Below are 25,595 nucleotides of genomic sequence, written 5' to 3' on the forward strand. Positions count from 1 at the left end.
AAAGAAGATTCAGCCACGGTGATCAAGTAGATATAGGACAAGGATAGGCAGGAGATGGACATCTTCTGCTCAATGACTTTGCAGACTCACGAGAGATTGCAGGTTTTTTTAAGCCATTCACATGCATCTTCTTTTACTAGGTTATTTCTTTTGCTGTTCAATATTGGAGAGAAATTTTTTGGGCATATTATGTGGCTGCCCAATACCCAATACGCGATCTTCTTTCCCTCGGCTCTATTGGCTGTTATGTGATTAATCAAGTGAAACTTCTTTTCAGTGAAAACATGCTTATACGTGACCATAATTTTTTTTTTTTAAATGTACGCGTCTATAATTTAATAAGAACAGTTCTCGTACTTTGGTACTACTCGATTCTATTGGTCCTCTCTGCACCAATCTCCGGCCTTCATTCGGAAAGACGACGACGATTCGGTCTTATCAAAATCCAGACAGGCAGCCTTGAGAAACGAGAGGTATAAAATTACACGCGCACTGAGAGAGAGGCCATGGCCCCTCCGGTGAAGAACGCCGTCCGGGCGGCGGCGGCACCGACGGAAGAGTGGTCCTCCCAGCCCGAGGTGACAGCCGCCCACCCGCCGAAAAACGCTGCTGGCGACGGCGATCGACGCCCCATCTCGACTGTCCTCATCATCATAGGTATTGAACTCAGTTTTGGCGCTCTCTCTTTTCTTGATCTCGACCTCGGGCTTTGTTTTTCCTGATTCAATCTTTCCGATTGGGCTGCGATTGGTAGCGATGCAGACGGAGGCGCTCCCCCTCGTCAACAAGTTCCATCTCTCCGAAGACATCGATGGATCCCTGTGAGTTTATATGGCTTCTCTCTAGCTTTGAAGTACGAAATTTTATTTCTTATTGCAAACAGATAGTAACTAAATTAGTAGTTTGGGTTATTTTCCATGGTCGATTTGTTATGGTTATAGGGGTTTATGTTGCGTAATTTCAAGGACCCCACTAGGCCCTTGAGGATGCTGGACATTATTGGAACCTTACATAATATAGTTAGGATTTTATAGTTTATGGAATGTTTGCATTTCATGTAATAAAAATGTACCATTATAATGATTTCCCTTGATTAAATCTGGACAGGGAGTTTGACATAATATGCAATGAACAAAAACCCTGGTTGTTGGCTAATATGATATTTGATGAATAGCAAACGAGGATTATTGGAAGCTATGGATCAATAACAACAAAATCATGGTTAGGACAACCTTATCTATTTCAGTCAGTCTTATGGTTCCTTATATCCCTTTTGCTTTCAGTAGCTAAATTCTTCTCCGCAAGGGTGCGAAAGGCTTGAAGGAAGAAGTGAGGGAGTTTTGCTTAATAGGGTGAGGGGCAATTACTTGGATCATATAGGTCCCTTCTAAAAGATCAATGTCTTCATGTGTCAGACAGTCCCAAGTGTCAACAAAATTAGACATGTGAAGTATGTCTCAGATACTTCCAGCTTTGTGCCCTCGATTTTCCTTGGTGCAGATACCTTCTAGTAGTGTTGGATCATGTAAACTGGTGAACTTGACATTAATAAGATAAGAAGTGAGAAGAAAAGAAAGAGAGAGTTAGGAAAAGAGGGAGAAGAGGATGAGTAAAAAAACTGCATTTGTTTTTGGAAAATGAGAGTGGAGGAGGAGATGGCTTAGTGCAGTGATGGATTTTTTCTTTAAATAAAATATTTTGTCATTGTGCTTTTGTTCACTGTCTTCTCTTTTGCAACGAGAAGATCCTCATGCTTAATTTTACATAATGTTATGCTGCTCCAAAGAGCTCTTTTTTTCTCCTTTATTGCAAAAATTTACAAATGTAAGTAAACATGTCTGTATGCAATATGTAACCAGGATTTAGTATAGAATTATTTGACTTATAGCTTATTAAGAATTTTGTTATAGAAAATGCAAATAAAAATATTTTGAATCTAGTTCCTGCCTATGTCCCAGTACCCTATCAGTTTGCTCTTATTGAATCATACACCTAGGCATGTGTTCATCCAGTATTTCTACCTGCATCCATAAATCTGAAACATTTCTGGCTGGTATACCCTGTAGGTGGCTAATACGTACTTTAAAATTCATCCAGTTCCTTTCTAGTAATTTTATTGTCACAAACTTCTACGAATTTTATACTTTTTTCTTGGATTCTAGCAAGCCAAATGTCTGTATGTACCTAAGATTTTGGTATGAATTTGAAGACATTGGTATAAATTTTCTCCCTAGAAAATTTGTTGTTTGCGGTTCTTACGCAATTTATGATCTATAATTGTTTGTTATTCCACCTTTTTTTTCTAACCTAATTTTTTCTTTTTAAATTTCTTCCGTCTCATATAACAGGTTCCCAAAAGGTGTTCCATGGGTCAGGTACCATGGTATATACAAGGAACTGCATATAAATTTAGTCTGGACAGGGAAAGATTCAATTCTGGGTAAACTTTTGTAATCCCTCCCCCCCCCCCCCCCCCCCAAATTATAGATGCATGAGCCGCATGATATTGCCCAGATTTTTGTTTTGTGGAGTACCAGCATAACATAGAAATCTCCTAAGAACATATGCAACTCCCCTATAGATCCCTTGCCCCATCCAGACACTCGGGATGGCGGGGTGCCCTGCCATCCCTCCTATATCTAAAAGCTTGCTGAGGAGGAATATGAAAACTGTTTCCTGCTTGTTTATATTTTTGTTTTACTGAACAGGTTATTTTTTCAATTCCTTAACGAGCCTTATTCATGGATTGATCCCTGAAAACATGGAATTAGAACATATGGTTACTTTAGCATGGCTTTTCTGCAAGAGTTCAGTAGTAGTGGCTGGTAAATTACATTGCCTTTAAGTTCCAAATGCAGTGTCATATTACAGCTGGATTTTTCCCCCATGGAGATTTCCTTTCTTTTAGATATTTTCATGTTCACATGGGGAAAAAAGTTCCGTTTTACATATTTTTCCATGATCTGTTCTATATGGAGACCAAAACGCGCTAAACTCTCACAAGAAGATAGGATGTTGGGTTGATGTTGTACAAGCATTGTTTACAAGGTGGTAGATTTTGGTATGTAACTTTGAGAAGATTTTAAGCTATAATGCTTCAGCAGTAGTTCAGACTGATGCAATTGTGCAGTGGGATAAATGAATTTAAATTATGGTACTATATCTCTAGACAAACTATAATTGTTCAAGAATCAGCACTTTTATAGCAGTCCCTGTAAAATTTGTTGTGGATGGCCTATGGAGCAGGTTTTTTTATTTTGGAAATTTATATTTGTTGGTTTTGTTAAACTGATGGTTGGGCCCTTATATTTATCTTTAGGATATTTGGCAAGCTACTCGATGGCAATTAAGTGAAGAGCAATTCACCTAGGAATGACAATAGAAAAAACTAAAATCATTTGAAAACATTATTAGTGTTACTAAGTAACATCTTTAATCTTTTTTGTGGTCTTGTGTTTTCTTACCCCTGATATGGTTTCATATTTTCTTGTACAGTTGAGTTCTCAAAATTTGGTTGTGTTTTAGCAGGAGTTGATAGTATAGGCACAATATCAGCATCTCTTGTGTCATATGCTTCTATACAAGCCTTGAAGCCAGATCTTATTATCAATGCAGGTACTGCTGGTGGCTTTAAGGTATGTTTATTTTAATTACTCCTTGGCTTGGAAGTCACCTAGAATCTATCTAAAATATAATTAACAGCTTTCAGTCGGTATAGCTGTCAAACGACAAGTCATGATGAGATGTCTGAAGGAAGAACTCAGTGCTCAATGTCATGTTAATGCATGAAAATTTTGTCTGATCATTTGAACATGATTCTTAAGTTATTCTTTACACGAATGAAGGACACTATCCAACCAATGCCTAGTGTGAATATCAGGATTCAGGACTATGGATTAAGTAGGAGCCCCAGTATTAAAATCCTAGGGAAGACATCAAGAATCCATATCGTTCATAATATTTTTAAAACCTTAAAGTCTTTCATATGCCAATATCCTTTTTCCTCTTTTTGTTGGAATTGGGTGAGCTTTTGGGAGGGGAAGGGGTGCAATCATGTAAACTTTTCTCTTTTGGATTAATGCTTGTATTGAATTTGTTGGCAGATCTTTCACAGCCACTTGGTCTTAGCATAGTTGTATTATGGACACTCATCTAGTTGTCTCAAAATGAAATGCTGATGGATAGCATGCCTTTGGGTTGAAGGACCTGAAGCAAGTTATATTTAAGGAATCAAGTGTACAATGCTATACAATGCTATACACTTTCAGTATACAATGTCATTTCAATCAAGTGTATTTTCAATGCTATAATTTGTAGAGAGTTTGTGGATTTGTAATTGTGGAGTTAGAGAGAAAGCTACCCCTATCCAAAAGTAAGGAAAAATTAAAGGAAAGTTATAAAAAGATCACGGATCCGTTTAAACTACCACATCATTCCTCTCCTCCTCTCCCACTTCCATATTAAGAACTGTGAGCTATTAACCATTCAACCTATATACATGGAATAGAGTGTCCCTTTTGCTTCTTCATTTAATGTTGTGCCAAGTATAAAGAATCGACTCAACTCAACTAAGCCTTAATGCCAAACTAGTTGGGTTGGCTACATGAATCCTTTTTCTCCATTTCGATTGATTTAAGGCCATGCTTTCTTAAAGATGTTGAGACATTAAGCCCTACTTTACTATTTCATCCCATGTGATTTTTGTCTACCTCTACCTCTCTTATTCTTTCTATATGTGTCTAATCACTACTTCATACTGGTATATCCCTTGGCCTACATTATACGCATCCAAACCATATAAGTTATCCTTTTCTCAATTTGTCCTCAATTGGTGCTATCTCCACCCTTTTATGAATGATTTCATTGCTTATTCTATCGTTTCTTGCATTACCATACATCCATCTCAAGTCTCAACATTCTCATTTTAGCCACGCTTATCTTACGCACGTGTTAACCACCCAATATTCTGTACCATAAAGCCCATTTGGCCTTATGGTTGTCCTTATGTTCTTTGCTTACTTCGGTTAACCTATTTCTCTCATCTGAGCATGATCAAGATTGCTTGAAAAATAAAAATGATTCTTCATCCTAAGCCAAATGGTATATTTCAGTTTTTGAAAATTGCTAAGAAATTTTGTTTTGAAGTAAATGTGCAAATGATCTTCAAATGTGTCAACTATCTAATTTCTTTTCCTGTGCCATTGTTTTGTCATCTTTATTCTTTATCTTCTAATTGTCTAGACTTCTTTTTTACTATGTGTATACTGGATTTTGAATGCATTAAGATTCTCCTAAACCATAATAGGTTATATTTGGTCAGGCTTCTTGTCTTGTTACTTTTCCTCAACAATAACTTTCATGTATTATTGGTTGCCTGCAGATTTCAATTTCTATCAAATATTTTGTTAATCACAAAATAATCAGATTATACAATGAGACTGAAAATTTAATTCTTGGATATTTCAGGCAAAAGGAGCGTGTGTTGCAGATGTCTACCTTGTGTCAAATGTTGCTTTTCATGATAGAAGGATACCAATCCATGTAATTTTTTTTTGTGTATGTTAAAATCTTGTTTACAATGACTAGTCCTCCCTGAGTTCGTTGATACAATAAAATTTGGCAGCAGTCAAAACTTAGTTCTTTTGTTTTGTTTGAGGAATTTTAGATGAACAAATTTCTTTTGCCTCTGTTACAGATGAAGTCCTGGAACATTGTATATTGTCAAAAGAGGTCATTTTTTAATTTTTAATTTGTTATTTGGACCGGATGCTATTGTTTGATGTCAAGTCACATCTTGTATAGATGCACCACTGAAAGTAGAATCTGAATTTTTACATCAACAAATATGTATATCAAGGTCTGCTGAACCGACCTGTACCGGTCGGTTCAGCCCGTACCGGACCGGTGCCGACTGGCACCGGTCCGGTTCAGGGGTATAAAACGGTTCCGACCCAAACTGGGTCGGAATCGATTGGTTCTGTACCTGGACCGGTGCGAACCGGCCCGGTTCGCGCCGGTACAAGCCGGTACCGATGCGAACCGGCCCGGTACAAGCCGGTACCGGTGCGAACCGGCCCGGTTCGCACCGATCCAAGCCACACTTTCCCCGCGCGGGGAAGAGCGCCTGCGCGCGGGGCAGCGCGCCCCACGCGCGGGGAAGAGCGCCCACGCGGCTGGAGCCCGCGTGGGCCTCTTAATGCCACAGAGTGGCATTTAAAGCCACTCTGTGGCATTGTTTTTTTTTTTTTTTTTGAAAAACGCGCGCGGACGCGCGAGCGGAGAACGCGCGCCCGCGCGCGATTCCCCGCGTAGGAATCGCGCCCGCGCGTGATTCCCTGCGGGGCACCGTGCCCATGCGGGCTGGCAGCCCGCGTGGGGGCATTAAATGCCACAGAGTGGCATTTAATGCCACTCTGTGGCATTTGACGCGTTAATTGGGAAACGCGCGCGAGCGGAGCGCGCGCCCGCGCGCATTTCCCCGCGTAGGAAACGCGCCCGCGCGCGATTCCCAGCAGGGAATCGCGCCCGAGCGCGGTTCCCCGCGCAGGGCTCCGTGCCCACGCGGGCTGGCAGCCCGCGTGGGGGCATTAAATGCCACAGAGTGGCATTAAATGCCACTCTGTGGCATTTGAAGCGTCCACGCGCGTCCCAGACGCGCGCGGACGCGTTTGTTGTTTTTTTTTTTAATTTCCGCGCGCGCGGAGCCGGTACCGAACTGGAACCGTACCGGTGTCGGTGCTCACCGGTACGCCGGTACAATCGGTTCTGCGAACCTTGATGTATATCCTTTTATTAAAACTGGAAAAATGTTTTAGCAGTTTAGTGGATTATTTCTTATATCTATCAGATAACATAATGTTTTACGAAACTTGGTCCATATTCTGTTGCATGATACAAATTTATATTATTCAAAGTGGAAAATATATTTTGGAATATAGCAAGTATTGAAGGACCACATGATCACTTAAAATTACTAAAATTACTTGTCAGTTTTTCCTATTCATAAATGGTGGCTTCTATGATGAATTAAAAATTATTCAATTATACAAAGCTAAAGAATGTAAATGTGATTGTTGATGAATGTACCCTGATGCTTCCTCCACTTCCTCCACATCCTTTACTGATATTTGTAGCTTCACCATCTCTGAGATTATTCAGATGAGCAACAAATGAGAATTGGAGTTGATGTGACTAGGGTTAAAATTCATTATCTTAGGAAAGTGTGGAAAATCTAAAACTTCAAGTGAAAATAATTTTTAATACTAGAAGAATTTTATTTTATTTTTTTTAGCCAATGTTCTACTAACATATATTTAGCTAGGGACCACCTAGCCCTAGGCACTTGTTGGGTGCCTGAGGAAAAAAAAGTATTAAGTATAAGAAGAAATCTATAAAACACTAAATCCAAAAAAAAAAAAATCATAACATAACAAATAAGATGTAGCAATTTGATGGAAAGTACAAATTTGGTGACATTCAGTACAAATTTATAAATCAAGGTCATGCTTCATATTGAAACATAAGGAAAAATATTAAGTGGTCACCGAGGCATCTCCTTTCTTTTACTCATTGTTTCTATCAGATGTGGGGCTATTATGAAGTGAGCAAAAAGCAAATAGAATGGATTTTTTTTAGTATATATATATATATATATATATATATCACTGTAGCGACCTTTAGTACCATAAATGTGTGGGAGCATATCTGAGTCTACATGCAAGGAAGTGGGCCTGTTAATTTTTTTAAGCAGTCGATGCAAGGATGAGTTTGTAGGGAGATTCCAAAGTAAAGAGAGGGGGGGGGGGTGGTATCCTAAGAGAAGGATTCTTGTTACCAAGATAGGACCTTTATGCAAAGTGTGCTGAACTCATTGCACAATCATAATTAATTGAATACAAATGGGGAACAAGTGGAGAGGACAAAGAAGAGATGTAAAATTCATATGGAAGTTAATAAAGCTAACATTTTAGTAATATTTGAATCAAGGATTGAAGTTTGAGTCTGTTTCGAATGTCCTACAACAGACCAGTGAGATGTTAGGTTCTAAGATAGTTTCAAGACCCTAGTATATGAAAAACCATATCATCTTTAGAAAAAGAATGGTGACCGTGGTGGCCGATACCACCAAGAGCCATGGCCTGCTAAGGTTCTGAAGTTCCTCTCTTTACATCTGTTAGAAATCATGTGTTTGTAACTTCAAAAGCAAGGTCTACTGTGCCGATACTAGAGTCCGTACCGATCGGCCGGTGGCACAGTTTGGTATGCCTCCTTGCTGGGCTTGTACCAGGCCCATACCGACATGGTAGAAAGGGCGAGGGAGCAGGAGACAGAGAACGAGAGAGAGGAAGAGAGAGAGGGGAAGAGAGAGAGAGAGGTAGGGAGGGCCATCGGAGGACTTTGGATGGCGTCCGAGGGGCCCCGAAGGGCCGGAGCAGGGGCTTCACCCTCCAGACTCCTATTTCGAACAGGAGGGTGGAGCCCCTGCTCGGGCCCTTTGGGCCCCCCCGGCGGCCCTTTGTCCCTCTCCCTCTCCCTTCCCCCCTTACTCTCTCTTTGTCTCTTTTCTTTTTCCTTTTCCTCCATCTGCCGGTTTACCGTTTTGAATGCCGGAACTATCCCAATCTGCCACCGATACGGCTCGGCATGCCTCAAACCGGGCGGCTTGGCATGCCTCGAACCGGGCAGCTCGGGACAATTCCATATTCTTTGCTCAAAAGTTTCTCCCAGTCCCTTATGACTTCATATCTATGTAGAAAGTAGGATCCTGAAATATTTGGATTATGATTTGATTCCCAATTATATTTATTATTTCAATATTTATTCAATATAACTAACTTACAATTTAATTTTTCTTTTTTTTACTTAAGATTAAAGTAATAAACATATGATCTATCATAAACATCTCTCTCTAAATCCACCCATCCATTTGATGTCGATAGTTGATAAAGTAGACAACAAATGGATCATACCTATTCTCTTGTTTGTGCTCCCTTCTATCCATAAGATAATGCATGAAGTGTTTTTTTATTCTTATGAAAAGCAAATGACAAATCGAGGCTTGGGAGGGTTGTAAAAGTGGGATCAGGCTAATGCATAAACCTTCCATTCAATCTAATTTGCCATTCCTTTATTGTCTATTAAAATGATGATCATAATAATCATGTGATGGGCCTAGCCTGAACAAGAGAGAACAAAGACAAATTTAGAGAGAAACAGAAATTAGGAGTGCTTATTCTATTAACTTTGAACTTTAAATCCATCTTTATCAAATGTTTTTTTTTCTATTTTTTCACTAATTGACTAGAATTTCATTTGAATCATGTTGCTTTCTTTCCTTGTTCTTGCTTCCAAGGTAAATTCATGTTTATTTCTTAATTGTTATGAGGAAAAGATATTAAGCATAAGCCTTGGTTCAGTTGAGAAGGAGAAGAGTATAAAGGAAAAAAATAGAACTACAGGAGAGAGGAGCAGAAGACTAGGTACTCTAAGGTACAAAGGTTCAAGAGAGAGTGTGTGAAGAGGTATGCGAAGTTGCAAACTGTTCCTCTTTTTTTTCATTATCCTTGCACTCTTTCTCTCTTTATCTCTCTCTATCTCCCTTCCCCTTCTCTAATGAGAAGAAGTGGATTAAGCAAACCCTCCTATCTCTTCTTCTTTCTTCCCCCTTTTATTCTTCTCTTTCCATGGATAAGGCAACACATTCCTGATCTTTGGTAGGTGTGATCCAGCCTTGTACATGAGGTGGGACTAAGATTCACCGTCTCGGTATCGGACTCCGTACTGGTGCCACACTAGCACACTATCGATACGGTACAATACGTCACTTATTTGGAGTATCGAGTGTTAATACGACAGTCATACCGAGTACCGATACCAAACCGGTACGGTATGGTACGCTTTGTACCGCCCGATTTTGGCCGATACGGCGTACCATGGGTGGGACACTTATGGACACGTGTTGTATCATGCCAGGTGCAGATACGACAAAAAATGTGAAATTTGCTTTGTCCAGATAACAATATCTATATTCTCGATTGTGAGTTGGTTTATGACTTGATCAATTTTTTTTTTTTGGGCTTTTAAGGTTTGTTTATATAATAAGTTAGGATTAAAAGATATTTTTAAGGGTTTAATATTTTGGGATTTGGCCTTAGCCTCCAAGCCAAAGGCCCGAAATGAAGTCTTATGCCAATACATCCTCTAAATACAAGACATAGCCAAAGGTGCTAGCTTACCAAGCTTGTAAATTGTTTGGTGTCTATGCCAAATGACCTAGGATCAAGTCCAACCTTTATCAAGGCTTAGGGGTTAGAGGTATGTTGAGGAGTCTACCCCCATTTTGTAGCCCATTGCTTATGGGCCTATTCTACCGAAAAAGAAGATGAGGTAGAACATAACAAGAGAAGAGAGAAAGAGAGGAAGAAGAGGAGAGATAACTCGGGTCATGGACACAATAAATCCAATATCAAATTGGTGTCGGTAAATCGTCATGGGCACAAAATCCTCCATTAATCCTAAATTATGACAAACAAATCCTAGAAACCCTTTAACATTTAATAAAAGCAGCACACAATAATAAAATACAAAAGAGTTGGCACTATGGTAAATCAGCAGCAGTAAGCCATCCCAGAAAAGGATTAAAGTCCCAATTTGTTCAACCATCCTAGATTGAACTGGTGAGATGCTAGTTCTTGGACGAGTTTGGGATCTTGATACTCACACAATTGGTTGTCTCGGTTGGTATTGGCTAATGCAAACCATGATAGCTAATACCCACGTACCAAGTTCTGGATTGGCCTAGCATTATGATAATTCACTTGGTTGCCCTCATTTTTTTAATGGTTTTCTCTTGTTTGTTGTTGTGAATGTTTGTTTAGAAGCTTTATGGGATTTTTTTATCATAATTTAGGATAACAAGATGCTTTTGAGGGTTTGGTGTTTGGAGTTTTGGCTTTAGTTCTTAGGCTAAAGGCCAAAGGATAGGTCTCATGCCAATACATGCACTGAATATAAAACATAATAGGAGATGAAAAAGGAAGGAGAGACCTCATATTGGTGTTGGTATCAATATCGGCACCACAAGCCCTTTCATGGGCTCAAAAGGATCCCCTGATCTTAAAAGTATTATGCTGAATTACTAGGATGTCTATCCCAAGTGTCGGGATGGTACTGTCCCAACTCAATCCTTGATAGGATACCAGGTCTAAAACCGAGATTTAGGACCTTGATCCCAAGTTTCAGGACAATACTTTCCCGGTACCATCTCAACCTAGTCTCGAACCGTTATTAGCTCAAATTTTATAACTACCATCCCTTATATATGTAATGTATATGTATATATGTGTTTGTATACATACATACGTATGTACATAAGTACATACATATATAGTCTGAGGACACTTTTCTTTTCTAATTCACAACTACGGAAAACCAGATCAAGATCTATACTCTTAAAATTTAATCTAGTTCCATCTGGACAAAAATAAGTAATGACCAAACATAGCTAAGGGAGTTGTTCTAGATTGTCATCGTCACATCTTAGAAGATGGTATGTCATCTAATATCACTCTTTCTATCACTGTGCTGCATATGATATGGAGATGTTGGAGCAGAAGTTCAAGACTTGATTCTCTTGTTGAGAGCATCTGATTTAGCAACATGAAGGAAAATGACTAAAGAGATTAAATGAGGAAAAAAGATTATTTGGTAGAGGAATTCCATGGTACAGAGATGAAATTCAGCATCTATTTCTGGTCAATGATCATCTTCCTAGCCTTTTTCAATTAATATGGGGTTGTCAACTATAAAAATCAATGTAGTGGTCTCAGTTAAATGAGACTATCATTATGCTTGGCTATTGATGCCAACAGACCAACTTTTATATGTATATCTGTGCATGCATGTGTGTTTTTGTGGTTTATTATTGTTCATGCTTGCACGCATGCATGCATGTCCTGGCATTGTGAAAAGTGTTGTTAACACCAGTAAGCAAGTGTATTACCTCCAGGGATTTGCATCATCTCGTTTATGCTATTATTTTTTCGCAAAATAGCAGTGTGTTGAATCTCTCAGTCTACAACTATTATGTAATTTCCTTTTCATTTTACTGATCAAGCCTTTGTTGTAAACCTTGATTTATGAGGTGGGTGGGGAAGTTTCTCATATTTGATATGGTAACATATTAAATGGTTTTCTTTTTTAGTATAATTGACAATACATTGCCTAATTTTTATACTAATGCAGGTTAATTATTTGTATGGAATTGGAGCTCGGCAAACCTTCTCTACTCCTAATCTTATTGATGAACTTAACTTGAAGGTGCTTACTTGTTACCCTGATTTGATCTAATACAACCATAATGATAACCATCCAGCCTTCCCCTAACTGCTTGGCATCAGTTTTATGGATCCTCATTCACCAACAAATTCAGATCACTTTGTAGTTTTAGACATACTTTTATGGCCGGCTGTCAATCTGATATCTACCCTCCATATTTCTTATATGGGCTTGGGATCGGCCATGGCAATGTTACAATTTAATTTTAGTATATACTTTGTATTCTGAGAATTATACCTTAGAGACATCTCAATTTATATCTTCATGTCTAATTACACATACCATGACAGAGTTGTGAACATCACAACAAAGTATGTATCAGTATGTTTAACTAGCTCATTTAGTTTGTTCATTTTTAATTTTCCCTAGTTTAATTGTGCATAACTTTTTGTTCCTTTCTTGCCACAATGCTCAAAAAATGAGTATTCTGAGAGGATCCATGTTAGCCTTTGGTCAAGAAAGATGGTTGTTTCAAAATTAATTCTCCATCTTCCTCATATTTTGAGTATATAAAATATATTTGGCATAAATGGCAATGGGAAACTATTTTCACTTGTTGGCTTTTGTTGCCATAGACCATCCTAAATGATTTCTCCTGAAGTACTTATTGGAGATTCTTTTAACTCTTTTTTTGTTTTGGGGTGGGTGGGAAGGGGCGGGGGAGGTAAGGGAGCGGACATACTCTTAACCAATGATTGCTTGTGTCATCACAGGTGGGAAAATTGTCTACTGGTGATTCCTTGGATATGTCCCCACAAGATGAAGTATTAATTCTAGCAAATGATGCTGTGGTTAAAGATATGGAGGTATGATCTTCATTAACCCTATGTCTCTGCCCCTCTTATTTGCATAAAGCAAATGTTCAGAGCAAATACATTTTAGGAATCACAATTTGTATTTTTTATTTTGCAAGAGTAACTCTTATGCCATGTTTGGTTTGTAGGAGTTGGAAGGCAGGAATGGGTGTTAGTTTTCAATCCCATGCATCCCATGTTTGATGACTCCTCTGGATATGGAAATGTTGATTTACGAGAGTATTGAATTCTCACGAAAAGGGATAAGACCATACCATGGGGGACTTGGGTATTGTTTTCTCAGGTCCTACATATGTATTCGAGTAACAATAATTTTTTATTTATTATATTTATTAATATTATTTGTATATGAAAAATATATTATCTATAGAGAAATATAATATTGCATATTTTATCATATTAAATTATTTATTTAATAATATTCTATTATTAGTTATATTATTACATGATAGTATATTAGTTTGTATATTGAATTATTTTATATTATCCAGTTATATTGGTATGGTAATATTATTATACTTATTATATTATTGTAATATGATTATAATTATTACAAATTTTATAATTAATATATTATATTATAATAATTAAATTTGCATTATCTTTATAGTCATTGTAATAATATTAAAAATTAGTATTAATATTCATAATACAATATAGTATTATATTAAAGTAGTTGTACTAATGCATATTATTATAATAGAAGATCAATATATTATTATATGAATGATATTAATAAAGTGATACTAAAAAATAACATTCTTCAAAATTAATATATATTATGTTATTGTAGTCATTATTCTAATATTATGAAAATGAACATAATATATCATTGTTTAATATTGGTGATATTGATATTATTAGTATAATGTTATTAGGATAATATTAATATATTATGATTATATTCATAATTTATAGATATTTAATTAATATAATAATATTAAAATAATATTTCTAAATAATTAATATTATTGTATTATTTTTGAAAACTAACATGATATTACTAAAATATATTAATAGTGATATAATAATAATATTATCAGTATTTAAATATTAATATTTATTATGATCAAGGTACGTTGTATCGGTACTGGACCACTGGTAGGCATACTAGTTGCCTACTGGACCCGTACGATACCGGTCCAATTGGTACCGAACCGGCCAACGGCGTGCTGTGGTACAACCACAATGCCACAGAATGGCTTTAAATGCCACAATGTGACAGAGTGGCATTAAATGCCACAAGTCCGGTTCAGGCCGGTACAGGCCCCGTACCGCTCGGTTCCGGCCCCTATGGAGCCGGAGCCGTTTTTTACCGCCATACCGTGCAAGGGCTGGAACCGTTTTTCACCGCCATAACGTACCGGTTAGAGACCGGACCGGATCGGTACGGGTCAGTTCAGCATACCATGATTATAATAATACATTAGTATTATATTTTAATAATATTACTGTATATTATATCACTATTAGCATTAGAATATTGTTAGGACTTAGGACTATTAAATAATATCATTATATTATATAAGATATATAATTATATATTAATAAGATATTATTTTTCATGGTACCATGTTTGCTTCATTCCCTAAACATTACCTATACTTGTTTAAACACAGGAATCAGACTTATCATTCCCAACAATTCCTAGGAATAGATCTCCTGGGAATGGGAAAAGAATTCCTGATTCCCATTCCTGACAAGCATACACAGCCTTAGGGAGGAAGTAAATAAGGATCATGATATCAAGAATGTGTTTAGTTAAGGTCGTTTGGGAAGTCATGACGTTGATAGATCAAACAGCTGCATTAGTACCGGTAACATTCCAATGCAGAACTGAAAACTTTATATATGTGGTCAGGAAGGGGTAATTTAACTCTATGAGTAGCAAAATCTTTTTGTAAACATTTCTTGATTACTTCCTTGTGAGGAAGTGAAAGTAGCATGCATGATGTATTCATGGTTCCCTAAGGATCTTTACCGTCTTTTGGTATGTATTCCCTGGCTTCTCTATGATGGTGGTTGTCTGATCCAAGACAACTTCAACTCTGAGAACTTGTTTGTGTTGTGATTTTTGAAGATATATACACATTCCTTCTGATATAAAATTTTGATTTAACCAAATAAGGTGAATATCATTGTCAGTGTCAGCTCTTTGGAGGTTATAACTAATATAGTCCGTTAAACTTAGCTGTCCGGGCTTGAATGTTAACATTTTTGCTAGATATTAGCATCTACGTTTTTATCCAAAACTCTTTTTTTTATTTTTCAATTTGTATTTTATTTTGGATTGTAAAACTTATTCAACTTAGTAGTTGCAATGTAACTATGCTTTTGAGGTCTTGCAGATTCTTTTTTGTCATGATGAATTTTCTTAATGTCATTATTGACCTTACCAACTATGCAATCAAGATTTGTAATCTCAGTACTGGACCGTACAAGTACTATGTTGGTACAGTGTTGGTATGCCCAGTATGGAGTTTGGTTCGGTGTATCGACACTCAATACGCTTTCTGTAATGATTATCAGTTTAGTACTTGTACAGTACAGTATGGCCAACAAAGGGTGATATGCATCTGTATTGCAAACCTTGTGTGCTGGTAGTTACAACCTCACAACCACAAGAATCTATGGCAACATGCAAGAACTAAATAAGGATTTCAAAAGATTCTAATATACTCTAGAGCAAGGTACGCCATACCTACCCGAATCTGGCGGTACGTGGCGTACCGTACTGTATCGGTACCCGGCAAGGTTCGCAGGACCGATTGTACCGGCGTACCGGTGAGCACCGGCACCGGTACGGTTCCGGTTCGGTACCGGCTTGGAACCGGTACCGAACCGGAGCCGCGCGCGCGCCACACGCGCGCAGAAATTAAAAAAAAATAAAACAAAACGCGTCCGTGCGCGTATGGGACGCGCGCGGACGTGGCATTTGAAGCGTATGGGACGTGCGCGTATGGGACGTGCGCGTATGGGCATTAATGCCACTCTGTGGCATTTAATGCCCCCACGCGGGCTGCCAGCCCGCGTGGGAACCCCTCGCGGAGAACCGCGCTCGGGCGCGATTCCCTGCTGGGAATCGCGCGCGGGCGCGTTTTGAAGAGGTGGATGGAGGAGAAGAATATTGTAGTATTTTTCACTAAAGAATGAAGAGGACTTTTCTCTATATTAGATTTCTTCAATTCTCTTCATTACAAAATGACTCAAATAACAACCCTTTATAAAGAGGATTTTACAACCCTTCAAGTAACCCTATACAAAATACTAAGAGTCATATTTATGAATGACACTTCGGTTTCATTCATGAAGAGGAATTCTAAGTAACTTTCATAGATAAGATAAAAGGTCTTTTTGGAAACACAAATGTCTTAAATAATATCTCTTGAATCAATGCACAATTAAGTTTATCTATTTCCAACACCCCCCTTTAAACTTAATTGTCTTCCATCCTTCATACCAAGCAAATCTTTGAATTTGTTGAAGAGATCAACTCCAAGTGGTTTAGTAAAAATGTCCGCAACTTGATCATGAGTCTTCACATAAATTAGCTCCACATCTTTGTTCTTCACATACTCCCGGATTGAGTGAAAACGAACATCTATATGTTTGCTTCTTTGATGATAAACTGGATTCTTCCCTAAAGCAATTGCCGACTTGCTATCAATGTAAATTTGTGTAGCTTCATTTTGATCAATATTAATCTCTTTTAGCAAGCTCCTTAGCCATATTGCATGACTAACACATGAAGATGCCGCAACATATTCTGCTTCACAAGTTGAGAGAGTAACAATTGCTTGCTTCTTAGACATCCATGAGAATGCCGTATTACCCATAAAAAATACAAATCCGGAAGTACTTTTTCGGTCATCCAAGTCTCCACCCCAATCACTATCAGAATAGCCTTCAAGTTGAAAATTATTAGAATAAAAATAGAATAAGCCAAGGCTTAGAGTACCTTGAACATAACGTAGGATTCTCTTTGCCGCCTTCCAATGAGATGATTTTGGTTCCTCCATGAACCGACTCACCAAACCAACGCCATATAGTATGTCCGGTCTTGTACATGTCAAGTATCTCAAACACCCTACCAAGCTTTTGTAGAGTGTAGGATCAATCACCTTGCCTTCATCATTCTTGGACAATTTTACACCACAATCCACTGGTGTGTTAATAGGATTGCAATCTTCCATCTTGAACCTTTTAATCACTTCCTTTGCATAGTGCTCTTGGGAAAGAAAAATTCCATCTTCTAATTGATTCACTTCCAAACCAAGAAAATAGGACATAAGTCCCATGTCGGTCATTTCGAACTCCTTTGCCATTGCTTGTTTGAATTCTTTGATCAATTGTATAGAATTGCCGGTGAAGATAAGATCATCAACATATAATGACACAAGTAATTTGTTCCCTTCCTTCTCTTTGATATAGAGAGCTTGTTCATAGGGGCATTGAACAAACCCATTTGCCTTGAAATAAGCATCAATTCTTGAATTCCAAGCTCTAGGTGCTTGCTTCAAACCGTAGAGCGCCCTTTTTAATTTCAACACTTTGTCTTCTTGTCCACTTCTGACATAACCTTTGGGTTGCTCAATGTACACTTCTTCATTCAAATAGCCATTAAGAAAGGCTGATTTGACATCAAGTTGAAAAATCTTCCATTTGTTTTGAGCCGCCAAAGAAATCACCAAGCGAATGGTCTCCATTCGAGCAACGGGAGCAAAAACCTCCTCATAGTCAATTCCGGCCTTTTGCTTGTAGCCTTTAGCCACAAGTCGTGCTTTGTATTTCTCCACTTCACCTTGTGGATTTCTTTTGACTTTGTAAACCCACTTTACTCCAATTGGTTCAAGCCCACTTGGTAGAGAAGTAAGCTCCTATGTCTCATTTTTTTCTATGGCTTCTATCTCTTCATTCATGGCTTTCCTCCACTTTTTATCTTTGATAGCATCTTCAAAAGAAATTATTTCTTCATTAGCAAAAAGACAAATAAGATTTAAGGAAGTTGTCACCTCATATAAATCTTGAATGCTTCTTGTCTTTAATGGTGTTGAAACATCTTCAACCGATGAAGTAGGAGATGAAGGTGGTGTTGGAACTCTAATTTGCTCCTTGATCTGCTCTTCATCTTGTATCATCACCATGTTAGTGTTCCAATTCCAAACACCGTCTTCTTGAAACTCCACATCTCGGCTTACAATGACTTTCTTCTCCTTTGGTTCATAAAGTTTATAAGCTTTGGATCTTGCATTGTACCCGATGAAGATGCATGGTAAGCTTTTATCATCTAACTTGCTTCTCTTTTGATCCGGAATGTGTGCATAAGCTATGCACCCAAACACCTTCAAATGAGAGATATCAGGCTTGTATCCACTCCATGCTTCTTGTGGTGTTACTTCTTCCAAGTTCTTTGTGGGGCATTTATTAAGCAAATAGACCGCACAATTGACAGCCTCGCCCCAAAACTCCTTCGACAACTCCTTTGTTTTAAGCATGCTTCGGACCATGTCAAGTATAATCCGATTTTTTCTTTCCGCGACGCCATTTTGTTGAGGTGAGTATGGAGCGGTCAAGGGCCTCCAAATGCCATGAGTTTTGCAAAAAGCTTCAAACTCCTTGGATGTGAATTCTCCTCCACGATCTGACCGCAACGCCTTGATAGTATAGCCACTTTGATTCTCCACCAAAGTTTTAAACTCCTTGAAAGCTTGAAATGCTTCTGACTTCTCCTTCAAGAGATACACCCATGTTTTTCTGCTGAAATCATCAATAAAAGTTAGAAAATAGCGACGACCTCCAAATGAGCTTGGAGTGATTGGCCCGCAAATGTCGGTGTGGATAAGTTGAAGTGGTGTTTTTGCTTTGTTGTGAGACTTCTTTGGAAAGCTCCTCCTTGAGTGTTTGCCAAGAACACACCCCTCACATATATTATTAGGGACATCAATATAAGGCAGCCCCTTCACCATTCTTTTACTTGAGAGAAGCTTTAGAGCACCGAAGTTTACATGTCCGAACCGCAAATGCCAAAGCCAAGATACATCCTTCATACATGCACTTAGACATTTGGCAACAATATGATTTATGTTTAATACAAACATGCGGTTATTTGACATAGGAACATGAGCAATCAATTTATTTTGTTTCCTTAGATAGAAGCTTCCTTCCTTTAGTTGCATATCAAATCCTCTCTCCAAGAGTTGCCCAATACTAAGAATATTGGTTTTCATATCAGGCACATAATAGACATTGGAAATAAATTGTTGGCTTCCATCTTTGAGTTGAATAAGTATCTTACCAATGCCCTTCACCTTTACCTTGGAAGCATCTCCAAATGAGACATGGCCATTCACCGATTCATCAAGCTCCATGAAAATTTCTTTGTGCCCCGACATGTGGTTACTTGCACCGGAGTCCAAGTACCACATATTTTGATTGATAGCATCTCCTCCTTTTCGTGCTAGTAGAAGCACGTCATCTCCATCATCTTCCTTTTTGACATAATTGGCTTTCTCATGAACTTGACTAGATTGATTAGAGTAGCACTCAAAAGAATAATGCCCAAATTTGTTGCAATTGTAACATTGAACTTGACCCTTGTCATACCTTCGGCCTCTACCTCTTTGTCCTCTTCCTCCACGATTTTGGTTGCCTTCCTCAATATTGTTGTGGTCACCACGGCCTCTACCACGACCATAAGATCCACCTCGACCATAAGATCCACCTTGACCTCTACCATGAACACGTCCTCGGCCACGACCACGGCCTCTTTGGCTACTTTCGCCTCTTGACTCCTCCTTTTTGTTAGTGATGGAGAGCTTGCTTTGTAGAACTTGCTCCAATGGCTCTTGTCTTCTCTTTAGTATTCTTTGCTCATGGGCTTGAAGTGAACCCATAAGCTCATCTACCGTCATAGTGTCCAAGTCTTTGGACTCTTCAATGGCCACCACAACATAATCAAATTTGTGGTCCAAGGATCGTAGGATTTTTTCCACAACCCGATTATCATCAAGTGTCTCACCGTTCCTCCTCAATTGGTTCACAACGGTCAACACCCTTGTGAAATAGTCCGACACAACTTCGGACTCCTTCATTTGCAAAGCTTCAAACTCGCCTCTCAAGCTTTGGAGGCGAACCTTCTTCACCTTTTCTACACCTTTGTAAGAATTTTGTAAAATCTCCCATGCTTGCTTGGAATTGGTAGCACTAGCAACCTTCTCAAAAACGGCCTCATCTAGGCCTTGGTAGATGAAGTAGAGAGCCTTCTTGTCTTTCTTCAAAGTCTCTCGTTGTTGCGCCGTAAGAATATCTCTATCTTCGGCTTCTACATAGCCTCTTTCGACTATGTCCCAAATATCTTGAGATCCAAGCAACGCCTTCATTTGGATACTCCAATTCTCATAGTTGGTATTGGTAAGACGAGGAATGGGAAGCACTCCGGTAGCCATGATCTAGCTCTGATACCACTTTGAAGAGGTGGATGGAGGAGAAGAATATTGTAGTATTTTTCACTAAAGAATGAAGAGGACTTTTCTCTATATTAGATTTCTTCAATTCTCTTCATTACAAAATGACTCAAATAACAACCCTTTATAAAGAGGATTTTACAACCCTTCAAGTAACCCTATACAAAATACTAAGAGTCATATTTATGAATGACACTTCGGTTTCATTCATGAAGAGGAATTCTAAGTAACTTTCATAGATAAGATAAAAGGTCTTTTTGGAAACACAAATGTCTTAAATAATATCTCTTGAATCAATGCACAATTAAGTTTATCTATTTCCAACACGTTTCCTACGCGGGGAAACGCGCGCGGTCGCGTGCTCCGCTCGCGCGTCCACGCGCGTTTCCCAATTAAAAAAAAACGCGTCCGCGGACGCTTCATAATTCCCCCACGCGGGCTGCCAGCCCGCGTGGGCACGGTGCCCCGCGTGGGGAACCGCGCTCGGGCACGATTTCCTGTGGAAAATCGCGCGCGGGCGCGGTTCCTACGCGGGGAATCGCGCGTGGGCGCGCGTTCTCCGCTCGCGCTTCCGCGCGCGTTTTTCAAAAAAAAAAAACAAATGCCACAGAGTGGCTTTAAATGCCACTCTGTGGCATTAAGAGGCCCACGCGGGCTCCAGCCGCGTGGGCGCTCTTCCCCGCGCGTGGGGCGCACTGCCCTGTGCGCGGGCGCTCTTCCCCGCGCACCCACGCGCGGGGAAAGTGTGGCTTGGACCGGTGCGAACCGGGCTGGTTCGCACCGGTACCGGCTTGTACCGGCGCGAACCGGGCCGGTTCGCACCGGTACCGGCTTGTACCGGCGCGAACCGGGCCGGTTCGCCCCGGTCCAGGTACAGAACCAATCGATTCCGACCCAGTTTGGGTCGGAATCGTTTTATACCCCTGTACCGGATCGGTGCCAGTCGGCACCGGTCCGGTACGGGCTGAACCGACCGGTACAGGTCGGTTCAGCAGACCATGGTACCCGGTATGGATGGCGTATCGAGTGTCGGTACGGGTTTTGGTACCATACCATACTGACACCTTGCTAATGTGGCACCGGTACGGGGTCTAGTACAGAGACAACGAACCTTGCTCTAGAGTCCATGAAATGGAAATAATAGAGATGGAATTTCCACAAGAATTCTTGCATGGTTTGTAAACAAGAGTGTAAAGATGCTTGAACCTTTGTTCATTTCTAGGAACTCTTAGTTCTTAGATGCTCGTCACTTAGCATCATCTTTAGTTATTTTAGGAATGTAGGAAATCTATAAGTTTATGAATCACATTTGTGACAAAATAAGTTCAAAGAATTAAAAGAAATTGCAAGGAAGCTTTTTATTCTCACGTAAGAAACTTTGATGCTTTAGTGGGTCTTAATCCAAGTCCAAAGTGCCGGGCTTTAATATCTAGTATGGAGCGTGCTTAAGGGTCATGAGCAAGGTCATTGAGCTAGGGTGGCCTTGTTTTTCTGGGATAAGACAGAAGAAAATGTGTACATTATCTCATCAAATGCCTTGCATGATACATATCAGTGGTGAGCCAGAGTGGCTTGTATGGTTAGTGCTTGCAAATGCCATACGGGTGTGGAATGAGGAGGATGCTAAATATTGACATTAACATCTGTTTTCTGAAAATGTATTGGAATGCTGGAAAGGTTGGCCATTAATTAGCAGCGTTCTTTAATGGATCATCTTAATTTTATCCTCATTAGCCATTCTGCTAGTAATATGGGAGAAGGCTTGTTTATTCTTGCACCATGTAATCCTTTGGCTTCCATGGATTGAGATAACCCTGTTAAGTGATGGGGAGGGGTTTGTGGTGGTGGCAGAATGAATAGTCGGACATGCTTGCCCAATATGATCATTGCCTAAGGTCGGCGCTCTTAAGCATTAGCTTTATTGCTTCAGGTTTCTAAAATGAGCAGAAATTAGCAGAGATTTCTTTGATTCTGTTGTTGATTTTTTTTTATTTAAATTTTATCCAATTCTATTGATTTTACAACTTTTGGTAAATGCATACTTCTATGCAAGATGCTTCTTGGCTGAATGATCAAATAGAATGACAATTCAATTGCATTTTCTTCTCTATCCTTCTTATTTTGTCTAGATCTTACTTTTTCAAGGGGAAGGTTAATTGACTTTGTTTCAAAAAGCAGTATGGTGGTTATTTGCCACCACCCAAAATTGAACCCAGGACCTCTCTCACGGAGAGTCAGGTGCCAATCAGCTAAGCCAACAGCCGTTGGCGTAAGATTAGCTGATACTAAAAGCTACTAAGATAGCTTTTTAACTGGAAATATTTCTATAAAGACATGATGATGACAATGAGGATTATGCTGGAAGCGCATTTTGGTCCACTGCCCATGCACTATGTTTGCATTGACAATGTACATCAACTGTTGGCAAAAATTGGTTAGCATATTCAAATCAATGACAGCCTTCTTTTTTTTTCCTTAAAGTTTTGTTATGATCACTTCGACTGTTGTTTCATCATGATAATTATGAATTCTGCAATTGAAAGAAGTCAGTCCAAAAACAAAGCTGACATTTTTGCAACAGCATATCAAGTGCTTATTGCATTGCAAAGATATAGGCTAGCATAGATAAAGTATAAGCTCCTCTTGTAAGTTGACATTTGGTGCATATCACATTAGGTCAACCTAGCATATGCTGATAGCACATCAAAAGCTGCTTTGCTTTGGTTTAATTCCTTCATTGCAAGAAACTTCTTTCTTGGCTTTAATTTAACTACCTGGTAACTTTGGTATTCTTTCAGGGAGCAGCAGTGGCTTATGTGGCTGACTTACTCTCGGTCCCAGCAATCTTTATCAAAGCTGTGACAAACACTGTTGATGGACAGAAGTCCATTGCAGAGGAGTTCTTGCAAAACTTGATTGCAGTATGCACGACACTGGCCCAGACCGTCAGCCAGGTGGTTGATTTTATAAGTGGTAAATGCCTCTCTGAGCTTTGAAGGCTATGCATTGGTGTTTTGTATAATTAATCAGCACACTCTATGTGATTTTGAGGGTTGTCAATCATGATGCTGTAGGCCTACATGGTATGTTATGTCACTACCAATGTGCAAAATTAGCCTGCTGGAGTTTCTACATGACATGGACTTTTGTTATGATGACCACAAAGCCCCAAGCATGTATAAAATGTTTTGTTTGCATACATGTGATCGAGTTTATGTGCTTGTAACATTGAAGCTTTTATTCAAAATGTTTTGTTCAGTTATGGTTTTTCATTGCATAATAAGAACCTTCAACAAAGCTCTTTTGTTCTCGGGGCAGAAGAACCTAGTGGCTAATTTGATTTCAAGTGTCTCAAGCTCATATTCTCATATTGACGGGGGATGCTCGTTAACAAGAATTTCCTGTTTTGAGAAAACTATTGAACTATGAGAACTTGCTTGTTATAGGATGATTGTCTTATCATCTTTTGTCATCTATGTCAGTCTACAAAGAGAGTATTCTTTCTTCTTCTTTTTTTCTTTTGTGGTAGCTGGTTCATATGCTTCATCAGCTGATTTTCCAATTGCTACAGATTCAACTTAAGCTTCTGATTCTTTATACCTTGGATTGAGAATAGAAACTAAACCTACTGCCCTAACCTTACCAACCTTTAGCGGCCCCACTCCGGAGGGGCAAAAATTATATGAGACAAAAGAATATCATATAGGGCGAGATTCTTATTTTGTCACGTTTTCCCTAACACCCATCTTAAAAAAAAAAATCAAAAGTCAAATAGGAATAAAACTTCTCCTACTAACGGAGTTTGATAATCTTGTAATTTAAAAAAATAAAAAAAATACATGCGTAAAAAAAGATTGTCCACGGAGAAAGATTATTCGCACCCTTTTTCATTCTCATTTAGCCTCTTCATCTATCCTTTTTCTTATCGAGCCATCTATCTCGTCCGTGAGGTTTTTCTTTTTCTTTCGAGTCACTTTCCCCTCTTATAAATTTTTCTCATTTTTTTTAAATTTTAGCACCTAAGAGTTAATAAAATTTAAGGAATGATATGTATATAATTTTTTATATTAGACAAAGCTAAGAAAATATATATTGATATTGATGAGCACTATGTTCTAAAAATTATGTACCAATTTATCTAGAGTTGTGTATTGACTTGCGAGATGATTAATTGTCTGATGTGTATCACTTGGTCATATAGTATGTATTGGTAAAAAGCATGCTCTAAAAACTATATATCAATTTATCTGAATGTGTGTATTGGATTACTGCTAGGTGTATATCAAATAATCGGTATCAGAAAGTCGACAAGTGTATATCGCAAACTGTATATCAATACTGATGAGTATTATATTTTGAAAATAATGTATCAATTTGCTTAGAGGTATGTATTGACTTGCGAGATGATTAATTTGCTTGTATATATCACCAAACCATTTAGTATGTATTAGCAAAAAGCATGTTCTGAAAACTGTATAGAATTGTTTATTTTAATATTTTATTTTTATAACTATCTATTCCTCATGTCATTCAAAATTTAATTATGTCCATTTATCCAATCCAGCTATATCTTTTAGATCAAAATCAAATCCAATTTGTTTCAACCTAAAATATTCTAAGCACATAAGTAGCCTAGCACACCGGATCAAAAAGGAAGATGTTTTCAAAAATGTGCAACATTTAATAGTGCATTTTTGAATATCTTGGGACCAGGGTATCCTATACATGAAATAACTTGGTCTCTTCTTTGGATTCAACCAACCAAAAATCCCCCCTTTTTTCTGTATCAATGTGTATTTTATCCTCTCTCTCTCTCTCTCCTCCTCTATACATATATATATATATATATATATATATACACACACATACATACATATATATATATATACACACACATACATACATATATATATATATACACACACATACATACATATATATATATATACACACACATACATATATATATATATACACACAC

General features: G+C 38.5%; 1 protein-coding gene across 15 annotated transcripts; it reads left to right on the forward strand.

Moving 5' to 3' along the window:
* The first annotated feature begins 354 nt into the window (after positions 1–354).
* On the forward strand, positions 355–25,011 carry LOC103722735 (5'-methylthioadenosine/S-adenosylhomocysteine nucleosidase-like). Of its 15 annotated transcripts, none has more exons than XM_039128919.1 (9): positions 356–657; positions 755–821; positions 2,349–2,440; positions 3,496–3,635; positions 5,467–5,556; positions 12,244–12,318; positions 13,050–13,142; positions 23,413–23,587; positions 24,890–25,011. In XM_039128919.1, the coding sequence occupies exons 1-9, from the start codon at positions 507–509 to the stop codon at positions 24,994–24,996; spliced, it is 990 nt and encodes a 329-aa protein (XP_038984847.1). In that variant the 5' UTR covers positions 356–506; the 3' UTR covers positions 24,997–25,011. The 15 variants fall into 15 exon arrangements, with proteins under 15 accessions (XP_038984855.1, XP_038984847.1, XP_038984854.1 ...); XM_039128921.1 differs by having other exon boundaries at positions 357–657; positions 3,526–3,635; XM_039128920.1 differs by having other exon boundaries at positions 358–657; positions 5,467–5,541.
* The last annotated feature ends 584 nt before the right edge of the window (positions 25,012–25,595 follow it).

The sequence above is a fragment of the Phoenix dactylifera genome, chromosome 8, assembly GCF_009389715.1.
Source record: "Phoenix dactylifera cultivar Barhee BC4 chromosome 8, palm_55x_up_171113_PBpolish2nd_filt_p, whole genome shotgun sequence".
Classification (NCBI taxonomy): Eukaryota; Viridiplantae; Streptophyta; class Magnoliopsida; order Arecales; family Arecaceae; genus Phoenix; species Phoenix dactylifera.